Below are 12,302 nucleotides of genomic sequence, written 5' to 3' on the forward strand. Positions count from 1 at the left end.
ACTGGGCCAGAGAGTTAAAAAATGCTGAGACATACCCTCTTCCACCATAGCATTTCCCTTCTGTGTGACTGCCTTAATGCGGGGCTCGTGGCCTGCAATTTCTGCCTGCAAAGCCTGGTGCTTCTTTAGCAGATTCTGGACACCAATTAAGTCCTTGCCTGAAAGATATAAAAATAATTAAGCAGTTAAATCAGAGTCAGCAGATTAAACAAAAATTTCAAGGCAGCTGCAACCAGTGCTAGACAAACACCTGCAGAGTAAGAAGTACCACAGTTAAGACAGAGAACTAGGAAAACTAACTGAACCACTGGAATAGTAGAAGCACCATAACGGTTAAAGAATAAATATGCAACATTAATTACAACAAATATTTCAGAAATTTCCAGGGATATTCAATAAAGAGACAAGTTCTGACATGTAAATTCCAGTGATACCAGGATGAACCAACCTCTGTTTGTTGAAGCTGCAATAGGCTCTTTTTCCCTAATCCAGGTCTCCTCATCCTCAATGTCACGGAAAAGCTGCTGCAGGCGAAGGGAATCGGCAAGTTTTTGTTTCCGAGCCACCATGGGATCCTTCAGAGCTTCATAACGAGCCACTAAAGCCTCTTGTTTCTTCTTGATATTGTCAGCATCAAAGTGCCCAGCCTCCTGGAACTGGCGTGCCTGGATGGTAATGCCATCTATCCGATCCTAAAATGAATCCAGCAGTGGCATTATGTCAGAATTTCTGTAAAATCACTGCAGAGACTGAGAACATTTTCAGGTCTAAGCTAATAAATTATGCTGTGATAGAAGATGAGAAGCTCAGCTGCACAGTGCAATCATTTTGGTAATAATTATATCCTATATAAAATTCAGCACATGAGATAAATGTAATTTATTTAGGTTTGATCTGTCAATTTTATAAAACAAAAGATTCTTGAAATCACACTAACTTTACAGATATGGCCCTCTACAGAAACTGCTTTTCAACAGTTAAAAACTAATCATTCCAGCTGTGGGAATCCAGATTTTGTTGACTTTCTTGCTGTGGATTTAATTCCCCTGAAGATCGTCTGCAAACAGTCCATTTGCAAAAATGAATTCAGAGGAATCATTTGCTGTAAAGTTCTTTATTTAAAAACTGTTCTCCCTCCATGTCCTAGAGCTACATGAAAACAAACTGAACAGGAATAAGCTATCTACAAGTGGATAGTTTAGGGGGTAACTATTTCCTACACAGAGCACAGTACAACCTTTTAAATTGGTGTTCACAGCAAAAAACAAAGTGTATTTCTATCAAAGTCATGAAGATATTATTCTTAGAGTTATGTTTCAGTTCAAAATTGTTTTTGGTAAGAGAACTGTAAAACCCAAATCTACAAAATTTATAAAGATACAGACATGCAAAGGTCTGAGTGAGCAGATCTGAAAGGGCAGGAACAAAATTATTTCCCTTACCTGATGGGCAGCAACATCTGCCTCCAGCAGGGCATGTTTCTTCTGAAGATTCTGAACATTAGTAAGATCTTTTCCATAATCATCAGAAGCCAAGTGTCCTTCTACCTCATAGAGCCACAGCTCAATGTCCTCCACGTTGCGATTGAACTGCTGCTGTTGATTGGCCTCACGCAGTTTGATACCTGACAGGGACAGGGGAAAGAGGAAAGCAGGGCAAGATTACTTCAGTTTTCCACTTCATTTCTCTCACTTCCTGGCTGAACTCCCTAGAAAATTACCCATATTCTTCTGAGCAAGTGGTACCTTTGAGCTCAGTGGCCTCCAGAAGTTTCTTCCACAAGCTGATCACCTCGTTCATGCGAGCGGCCACTTCGTCCGACGCGTAGTGTTTGACATCAATCAGCTTCTGCCCAGCCTTCTCCAGGGCATCGATGCGACTCTGGTTAGCAGAAAGCTCTGCTTCAAAAGCCTGATGCTTCTGAACTTTACCTTGCAAGTTTGATGGATCCTAAAGACAAAGAAAGAAATAGAATGTTTCAATAAAAAAAAAAGGAATCAGCATCTAAAGGTCTCTGAAGAAGTGTTAAAATTAGACTACATTCGTATACATGTCACCAGAGAATTTGGTGCAAGAAATATGCCTTAAATCAGAACATTTAAGCTACTGGATAAGCATGATCACAGCAGGATGGGAAAATCCTCCTTGGGGTCACAGAGAAATTACCATTCCTCCTGTTACCATTAATACCACGGACTAACAGCAACATTTTGGCTGACACCACTTTGTCTCATTAGACTGATTACATTAAGCCTTAAAAATATTCTTACCATCCACCCCTGTGTTTACCTTGTAGGCCTCATCAGTGGCAGTTTTCATCTTTTCATTAACCCAGCTCTTCAGCTCGTCAGAGTCTCGGAAGAACTGCTGCAGGTGGAAGGAGTCGGCCAGCTGAGCGCGGCGGTACATGGCTCGCTCGTGGAGGGCATTTCGGCGGCTCAGCAGCTGAAAAAAAAGAGGAAGGAAAAGGTTTTTAAATTCCCCAGGCTTGTAAGAACCACCACTGTATCCACCCTCTTGGGAGAGCTATGCAGACTTATCCTGTATTGAACCTATATTGAAGTCACACCATGTTAAATAATAAAGCAGAACATGTTTAAAGTCCACAGCCCAAATCTATTTTGGAGACTTACAGCATCTCTGCGTGTAGCGACATCATCCATGGCATAGTGGTTGTTCTGAATCAGCTTAGTAGCAAATTCGTCTAATGCCTAAAGAGAAAACAGGTTTCCATTTATTTGGTGCAATAGAAATTGTGCAAGTTTGCTTGGTACATCAATTCCCAAAAGTTTATCCCAGTAAAACTGTCAGCGAGCTATTGTTACACCCTTTTCTATCTGTACCATCATCTTTCATGTGGAAGAGTGCAGGTTTTTGACAAATCTTCACCCACACGTGTGCTGGTATGATAAGCAAGCACCAGGTTACCCAGCTCTGAGGTAGCAATAGAGCCCTATCCAATCTTTTCCACTATTTTCCATTTCAGAGAGAATACACGTCATTTAGAGCTAATACATCCCATATAACAATGGATCATTCTGCAAAGTAAACCCCATCTTTGTCATCCTCCAGCAATGTCTCCTCCTCAGTCAATAAATTTTCTTGTTTTACTTCTTGCCCATTTAGTGATGACCTGATGTAAATGTCTTACTGTGATTTTCTCCTCTTGGGCACTTAGGGATTTCTCAAAGTCTTCGTGCTTCTTTAGAAGAGCCTCCACACTGTCCAGAGAATCACCAAGGTCTTCATTCAGCAGAAATGCCTGAAATAAGGAAACAAACACATTTTTATGTCTCCACACTCAACTGCTCTAAGGAACTAAAGTACAGCCAGTGATATTTCCTGCCATATGTTATTACCAAAAAGTAAAGGATGATATACTGGGATTCAGTACACTCTAAGTTTCTAATAGGCAAAAGTTCTGAGTAGTTCTTTTTAGCTTCTTATTTAACCAGTATTTTACAAGAGTTAACACACACAAAAGCCATCTCACAGTTTCAGCATTAGATGGAAACTGTCATTGCAGCATCTCAGGCAGTCACATAAATAACTCTGTACAGTACTGGTGCACATTTAGTGGAGACACTATCACTAGTTAATTGTTTAAGTCTAGAAGACTAACCAGAAATTAAAATTGACTATATCTGGAGAGTTCAAAGATTTGCACTCACTTCTTGTTTGCTCATCCAGTTGTCAACTTGTTCAGTGTCTCTGTAGAAGAGCTGCAGGTCCATGCACTGCTCGTACTGCTGCCTGCGCAGCTCCCACAGCTCCAGCAAGGCAGACCTCTCGTCTGACAGGATGGTCAGCTAATGGACAGGACAGAGGAATACATAATTTTATTTAACTGTCTCTTTAATATAACAGTTGTGACTCAAAAAAGTGTTCAACACTGGACTGAAAACAACATTCTGCGTGAAGACTCAAATCTCCTTTTAAATTAAGGGACACGGAAGAAAGGCAAGTATTCTTCTAACAGCTCTTGCTCTCAACTCACCTTTTCTTTCACTTCATCAGAAGCATAGTGCCCAGCAGCAAGCAAAGCCTGGCCAGACTCATCAGCAGATTTGAAGCTGTCTTCATGGGCATCAATTTCTCCCTATGAAAAGGAGATGTGAATAAGCTGTTACCAAAATTTATCTTGAAATAGAGTGTGAGAATATGAAAACTGCTATTGAAAATAACACAGTGACAACAGTCTGGACTCCTGAATGTTAAACATCTGACTATCTTTAAATACATTACCCTTATCCTGAAAACTAGAGTGAAATGTATTACCTTACAATGCAGATAAGGTAGCCATAAATTCCTAAATTAAAATGAAACTAGAGGTTTCTGCTTACTTACAGCAACTCCTCATGATGGAGAGCTAAAAGAGTTGTTAGTCCAACTGACTGCTATTAGGTCTAATTTTTTACAAAATACTATAACAAAAATTCTTAAATACTTAGTAATTAGTGTATATTTACTATCTAGAAACAAATTAAAAATATTAAATCAGGACACAATCCTGTATTAGCTGCAGAGCTCCAACCCCAGCAGTTGTGACTCAGAGGTTGTGTCAGACACATAAAGCAGCTGTTGAGGGCTGGGCTTTGTAACCACTCTACCTTATGTTCCTGATGTCTGTCTAGAAGGGCTTCTGCTCCAGCCACATCATTGGCAAGTTCATCAGCATTTATCAGAGCCTTCATCTCAGTCACCCAGCTGGTGAGATCTCGGAAATCCGCAAGGAATCTCTGCAGCCTTCGGAAAGCAAAGGAAAAAATGGTCAGGAATAATCTGCTTGCTTAGCTTCTCCCTCCTTACCCCAAAGAAAGGGTTACAAACATGAAAGCTTTTCCTCAGATACGAATAAAACACCACCAAAATGCACTCATAATATTAAATAACTAAATATGCTTTCAATGAGAAAAAGCCTTTTGAAGTTAAGAAAATGCTGGGTTCTAAATCCATGTCTTAAAGACATGTTTTGCATATAATTTATATTGGAAGTAAAGCAAATATTCCTAACTATAAGCTGAAGACAATAGAAATCAAAATATGGTTCTCAAGCTGAGCGTTTCAAGATAACCCACGGGGCTGCTTCTGTCACAACCATAACTGCGTGTGGGGGAGGGAACTGGCAGAAAGCTTCAACTGCACAAGCCTCAGCCTTAAAACAAGCAAACAAACTCTCGAATTCCTTTCAGTGTGCCTTCAGTTGTTGCCTTTGGCATGTGTTTAACACTTATCAGCAAAAGTCATCAGTTTCTGTTTCCCTTCTACATTTGCTGTTAATTGATCTGAAGAGATTTTGGCAGGGAAGGTAAAGGAAAAGATTATTTGTCTGGATCTCCACTGTCATAAATCCCACATCATGGGAGGGAACCAAGGGCAGAAAAACAAAACCAGAAAGGATGTAAACTCATCACCATATGTGGATGTTTCTTTTTCATAAGGTTTATCAACACAGACAACCAGATTGGTGTAGAAACAAGACTGGATGAAGAGAAATCCCACACCAGCAAAGCAACTATCACAGAAACAGGGACTTCACTTAAGTCTGGGACAATACATCAAACATCACACTTCAGAGAGACTCAGGACTCCGTAGTGAGCAGCTCTGTAGTAAGTGCATTTAAAAAACCCCAGCAAAACTAAAACATAGTCAGATACTTCAAAACACAGATGGGGAAAAAAGCAAAAGTCCTAAAACATTCCAGTGTCTGTTTTTATAACTGAATCCACATCCAAAGAATGACCAAGAGCTGTAAGTACTTATTTACCATATAAATATTTATTTTACCACCAGAAGTCAGTGTAAAATATAATTTGGTGAACTGTTTCTGAAAACACCAGAATCACCCCAATGTTTTGCAAACAGCACCCCTTTCTTCTCCCAAGAGCCTTCTTGTCAAGTGTGAACAAGGAGAAGGGAACACTGTGCTGCTGGAATGCCCCACCTGTAGGAGTCGTTGAGGCGGCCGTGCCGCTCCGCTGCCAGCGTCCGGATCTGCTCCCAGTTGGCGATGAGCTCCTCCCGCTTCACTTGGATTTGGGAAGCATTTATTGGGTGAGACTGCTGCAAACGGTCAGCTTCTGCACACAGGGCCTTCACCTACACCCAGGCACAAAGTGTGAGTTTCCAGCCCTTTACAAGCAGGTTAACTTGGTTAAGTTGTACATAGAATGTGTCTCGGGGTACCTTGTCCTCCAGAGCCGCCAGGTCTCTCTCCAGGCCCTCGTGCTTGCGCAGCAAAGCCTGCACACTGGCCAAGTCTCTGCCAAAATCGTCTGAGGCCATCAACTGCCCTTTCTCCTTAATCCAGCTGATTGTTTCATCCACATCCCTTCAAAACAAAGCACAAATTGAAAGCAGTCTATCTTGTACGGGAAAAGGAAGAAAGCAGGATGTGTTCCTGTACGTGTGCCAGAGGTACTGGCATACAAACCATATTTATAAACACTGCAGCCAACTACAAACATACTTTAAGAACAAACAACGAAATATACTTTTTCATCTCAAGAAACTTTGTAGAGTATTAACAGGCCACTCTTCGGGTAGTGTCACCAGATGCAAACAAGGAATTACAGCACCATCACTGAGTAGGTCCATTTCCCACTCTGGACCCTTTTCCAACTTAATTACAGCATATCTCAAAATGCTGTAGATGGAGATGAGGATAGAAAGACATTGCTCAAAAACCCCCGGAACAACTGGGCTGACATCCATCTGACAAAAAATACATCCCTTTTCAGGCTCATCTAGGACAGAATTGGGTGAAAAAGCCCTCAGAGGAAAGGGAAGCAGAACTGCCATTAGCAGGAATGAACAAACTGCCAAGTGCTGAAAAGCTGCATCACAGTAATTATTCTAAAGTAATTCTAGAACAACAAGGTCTTCATTCAACAAGTCATGCAGAAGAGTAAAGCAAAACCATAACAGACAGTAGCTCTTCTCATCCCATGTGCAGCTGAATGCATCATTAAACAGTCACACAAGGATTCCACCACTCCAGCAGATCCAAGTTCATACCTGTTGAAACGCTGAACTTCAGCTGCCCCAAAGAGTTTCCCTTGCCTCTGGAGGGCAAGTCCCTTAAGACGCTGCCAGCTTGCATTTACTTCATCCTGTTTGGACTTTATCAGCTCCTCTTCAGGGTGTTGTTCCTGGCAAGCAAAGACAATTGTTGTTTTCATATGTTTTGTGGTTTTACATCCATTGACAAACCCTTGAAACACCGCTGGTTTTCAAGAGATCAATTTATAATTACTGTCCTTTCCAGATGATCACTCAATTCAATAGTTTCCCTGAAATTTCACTGTGCAAACATTCAATACCCTTGTAGTGGTTTCCCTATATACTAATTAGTCTGTGGGAAGAGGGCTGCGAACAGCATCTTTTTTTTTTTCCTGGAATGCAATACTTCCTGCCCTGTCTCCATCCTTGATCAAGCCCCAGATGTCATATCAGAAGAGATATTAAACCTGCTTGTCCAAGGGAAATACATTTAACCCCAAATACGACGGTTTCTCTTACTAATCACTACTCTCCACATTTTCAGCAATGTTCCCAGCTGGGGCAGATCTGCCATCAAACCAGAAGGAAAGAGGAAACTGCAGCCAAAAGCTTTCTGTCATACCTGGCTTACCAAGAGATTTTCAACACACACACATTTTACCTGGATAAGTTTGCCAGCAAACTGGTTCACTTCATTTACTCTTTCCTCGTGAGCTGCGAGGTCTGTCTGGAACTCTTCAAACTTCTTCTGCAGAACCTCAACGTGCTCTAAGTCCTGTCCAAGCTCTTCTGAGGTCACTATTGCTTCCTAGCACATTGGAAAAAAAAAAAAAAAGTTAATTTCAGTATATCCTATGGGAAATCACTACTGAAAATTAGGAAGCAAACTGTCCTAATTTTCAATAGGTCAAAGACAACCACAGTGGTTAAAGTCAGATTTAAAACTCCATTCCCCACCCCAACACTTATGTGTTATTGCAGAGAATATGCAAGATCACTAAAGGAATTATTTTTTCATCTTCCTTGGTCACATTAATTTTTCAAGTACAAATTCATAGCACACAGAGTGACTAGAATTTGTTCATATTTTAGACTGCTTATGGCCACTTGCTGCAGGCTCCTGATGCAAGATTTCTGTATGAAAAGTGCACTGTCATAATCAGAAACAGTTATGGAGAGTTTACAGTTTGAACCCACAGTGACACAAAACAGCAACTATCATTAAGAAAACCCATATGATTATTATGTGGCTTTCTTTTCCCCTTGATAGTGTGGTTTGTGGTCTGTTTCCTCAGAGTTCAAAGAGTCAAGAGCCAACAGTTCTCCTGCAGCTCATGTCCTTACAATGTATATACAAAGATATTCCCATCATGAAGTAACTACCTACACACTGCTGGGTGCTTGGGTTGGCTCTTTTCTATAACAGATCAATTAGAACATTTATTAAAGAAACATTTGCTTTTACGTGTTGTAGATTTCCTTTACAGGAAAACTGAATTTTATTCAAGTTTCCTCAAAGAAAACAAAGAATTGATCATGGTAACTGCTCACCAACACACAGGCTTCTTCTTACTCTAATATAGAGAACTAATATTAGTTTGCACAACTACTGCTGATGCAATATGAATAACTAAATCAAGTGTACAGGTGCCTTTCCAAGCTCTCTGTGACCACCTGACCTCCAGCGACTCTGTGCTGACAGAAATTTTCCACACAAACACATCAGATTTTCCACCAAGGACACAGTAAAGGCAGGTAATTATATACCTTGTCATTGATCCAGTCCATGACATCTTCACATTCCCGGAGGAATTGCACCAGCTTCTGTGCCTGCAATAATTTGACCCCCTTCTCTCTCATCTTTTCCATCAGTAATTCCCATAGTCGGTGCAGCTCCTGCAGTCGAGTCTAAAACAACAGGACATGGTTATTAAATCCTGGATCAGAGAAGGTCAGATTTAGTCCCTTCCTGACCTTAACAGTAGATTTACTTTTTTTTCCTGAAGTTGTACAACCTAAACCTTACTTTAGACAAAGGGTGGACAAATCTCACAACAATTTCACTTCCAGTCATTAGTTTTCAAATAATGTAAGGTGTTGCAACAACACAAAATTAGAAATTACTGAACTAAATATTTACATATTTTTATTAATGAATGAATTATGTTCACATAACTATGAGATAAAATTTGATTTAAATTCTATGCTAATATGAAGTAAGACCAAAAATTTGCTGCTCTCCCCTTCAAATGTTCAGTCTTTTACGTGGAAGTCAATTCCCAAGAAGTGAATCTCATCTTCCTTCAGGAATTTATTTTTATCTAAGACAACACATTTTATTGTCAAACTTGTGCCATTTTACTGTATTTTAACCACTTTTCTTTACACTAATCAGTTAATATGTTTAGCCAACATTGTTAAGTAATTTAATACTGACATCCCAGGAGTAATTACTAGTTTTAATACTGAGTCTCTGGCTGAACTCGGTGTTTCAAAACTGTTGGGAGCCACTATAAATTTTACAGACAATGAAAAGAAAAACCACACTCCCACACAGGCACACAAGTTGCAAAACAGGAAAGTATCTGCTCCACCCATAATCTACCACACTTTGCTCATCGAGACCTGAAACTTGAAAGTCACTCAAGAGAAGCTTTTGAACCTCATGGGCGGAGGCTCCACTAAATCCACTCAGAAAGTTCAATTAAGGAGGTTTAAAAGGGAGGAAAGAGCTCTGAGCACTGTCCCAAAGGATGGTGCAAACTGTCAGCCAAGGGAGGAAGGAGACATTGCAAGCACAAGTTGCACAGCACAGTCACAAGTGTCACCTACTCGGATGTGGGACCCCACTTGGGTGGCCGTGACTATCGGGCGCTGGGCCGTCCGGTACGGCGTGAAGGACTGAATTAAAGGCAAGTTATCACCCACAACAACACAAAGAACAGCACAGTTTTTGGCTTTTTTCCTATTTGTGGTAAGGATTATACAATCACAGTGAGGTTTCTAAAATAAGCGTTACCTTAGGGCTTTTTTACTACATAACGTATCAAAAAAACCCCCTGTTTTTCTTAGTTACAATGAAATGATGAAGCTATCAATTAAATTTGATAATCACTACGAAAATATCACAAGAGTTCTCATTTTGGAAAGTTCTAACAGCTCTCATCGAGATCTTACAAAGGAAAAAGCTTTCAACAATTTTAAACAACTGCATTAAAAAAACTCTGCAGCCATGACTGACACTGAAATGAGGCCCAGAAACAGCAGATTTAAAGTGAGAACACAAATTAAAGAGCTTTGAATGTGTGGCCAGTACAACTTAACCAGAAGGCAAAGATCACTAGAGACCTGATCTGAGCCAGAGCACACAGATTAGATGGCTGAAGTTTACTGGTTTGGTTGCTTGTGTTACTTCTTACTGCAGAAAATTAAAATGGTAAATATAAGCAAAAAATGAGTTGTCAACATGCCTGACATCAGGCTTTGTGAATTTAATTTTGGGAAGAACCACAAGTATAATTCATCATCTGCCTCGTGCCTCTCAAAACATCTTTGAATAGGTCACCTCAGAACTGGATCCAGGAAAAGCCATGAGCTGGGTGCTCATGAAAGAGAAAAATACCTCTCAGTTTTACAAATATAAAAACTCTCTGTAGAATTCTAAAAAGCATTTTGGAATACAGAGTTATCTGTGCAATCTGGACAAAGTGCTTAATGAAAAACCTGTAAGAGGGGGGGAAGAAAATGTTTTAAAACTCACTCTTATGGTTTCAGATGCAAAATGGCTCTCATTAATCATCTGATTCCCAGTCTCATCCAGTTTAATGATAGCTCCTGAATTGGCCTGCACCTCAGCTTCAAAGGCCTGGTGCTTCTGCAGCTTCCCCTACAAGGAAAACATCAAAGAACGTGACTGAGACTTGAACAGCCTCCTCCATGTTCCCCAGCATCAGGATCTTTAGTGTATTTTATGCATATTCAGTACTGACAGGCAAACAATAAGACCCCACAGCTGAAATCAGTTGTATCGTGTGTTTCACCACAATTTCAGTTGCTTCGTTCTTGTGTTTGCTCTTTTACACCACAGTGCTCAAACCCCTGAGAACTCCTCAGCTAATTCCACCCATACAAGCTTATTTTTTTGGTGGAAACAATAGCCAGTAATTCACATTTATTCACAAAGTTAAGGTGTCCAACAAATTCTAGGATTAAACAAAGCTGGTTTTACGCTACATTATGACAAGTAATTTTTTCTGTGCTGATGTAGCATCTAATCCATCATTAGAAATATTCCAATTATATCAGCAAAGAAACCAGGCTTTTGAAGAACATTTGCAAGGTCATGAGTATTTGCATCCATCTGACTTTGCTCTCAGCTCAAGTTTCATTTCCGTGTTTGTTCTATCTCAGCTGACCTGGAACACCCTAAAATTAATAGCACAGGAAACAGAAAATGGCAGGAGGACTTGCCTGCAAATTGCTTGGGTCTTTGTAGTTTTCATCAGATGCTATCTGCAGTTTCTCTTGGATCCATTTTTCAAGCTCGTCTGCATCCCGCTGGAAAAACTGGAATCGATAGGAATCTTCGAGTTTTTGGCGCCTTAGAGAAGAGAGTTCCTTGAACCTGTGGTAACGGTCCAAAACCTGCTGACGTCTTTCTTGGATGTCTTCTGCCGTTTCCAACACTTTTACACCGCTTGGATCCATTTTCTGAAAGGCAAAAAGTAAAATTAACATTATGTTTGCCCTATGAAACATTGGGAGGGCAGGAAGAGACCCATGCAAGAAAACCTGCTTTTTTAAAATCACGTGTGGTTCACTTGCAGGCTTACCCTGTGTGTGCAGGCATGTGTACAAAATATAATTATTACACATATAAATACATAAAACCACACTTCTAGAAGAAAATGACGGGAAAGGAATATTTACAGAGACATTTAACATGTACTTGTTTTGGACAAATATGGCTGCAGTCATAGAAAGGCCGTGTCATCTCAAACATGCAAGTGTGTGATACGAGTGTTCAAACTGTGGGTTTGTGCACATATATGTGTGGATACAAACATAAAAATATTTCTTGTCCAACACAGAAAACCTGGAAACATTTTATTTAAAATATAGGAAGAATATTACTGTTCTAACAGTAATATTCTAACTGGCCCACATGTATCTCTATATATTTTACATACACATACACACACATCTCTGATGCATCTCCTCTTTGTTCCTTCAATTAAAAAAAGTTACAAACCCATCCTGCCACTCTCCACATAACCTTTCAAAAGCCAATAAGAGGCTT

General features: G+C 40.1%; 1 protein-coding gene across 9 annotated transcripts in view; it reads right to left on the bottom strand.

Moving 5' to 3' along the window:
* The window catches only part of SPTAN1 (spectrin alpha, non-erythrocytic 1), a 47,841-nt gene that overhangs the window by 28,000 nt on the left and 7,539 nt on the right, over nt 1-12,302 (bottom strand). For all 9 annotated transcript variants that reach the window (XM_064676955.1, XM_064676962.1, XM_064676961.1 and 6 more), the window contains exons 2-18: nt 11,474-11,713; nt 10,764-10,889; nt 8,771-8,911; nt 7,665-7,811; nt 7,019-7,152; nt 6,188-6,332; nt 5,946-6,100; nt 4,611-4,746; nt 3,998-4,099; nt 3,672-3,809; nt 3,152-3,262; nt 2,634-2,711; nt 2,290-2,445; nt 1,746-1,950; nt 1,443-1,624; nt 449-692; nt 36-158 (exon numbers count right to left, since the gene is read on the bottom strand). In XM_064676955.1, the coding sequence (XP_064533025.1) occupies nt 36-158; nt 449-692; nt 1,443-1,624; nt 1,746-1,950; nt 2,290-2,445; nt 2,634-2,711; nt 3,152-3,262; nt 3,672-3,809; nt 3,998-4,099; nt 4,611-4,746; nt 5,946-6,100; nt 6,188-6,332; nt 7,019-7,152; nt 7,665-7,811; nt 8,771-8,911; nt 10,764-10,889; nt 11,474-11,710 (2,560 nt within the window). In that variant the 5' untranslated portion in view covers nt 11,711-11,713. The remainder of the gene's footprint in view (nt 1-35; nt 159-448; nt 693-1,442; nt 1,625-1,745; nt 1,951-2,289; nt 2,446-2,633; nt 2,712-3,151; nt 3,263-3,671; nt 3,810-3,997; nt 4,100-4,610; nt 4,747-5,945; nt 6,101-6,187; nt 6,333-7,018; nt 7,153-7,664; nt 7,812-8,770; nt 8,912-10,763; nt 10,890-11,473; nt 11,714-12,302) is intronic.

This window comes from Pseudopipra pipra, chromosome 20, assembly GCF_036250125.1.
Source record: "Pseudopipra pipra isolate bDixPip1 chromosome 20, bDixPip1.hap1, whole genome shotgun sequence".
NCBI lineage: Eukaryota > Metazoa > Chordata > Aves > Passeriformes > Pipridae > Pseudopipra > Pseudopipra pipra.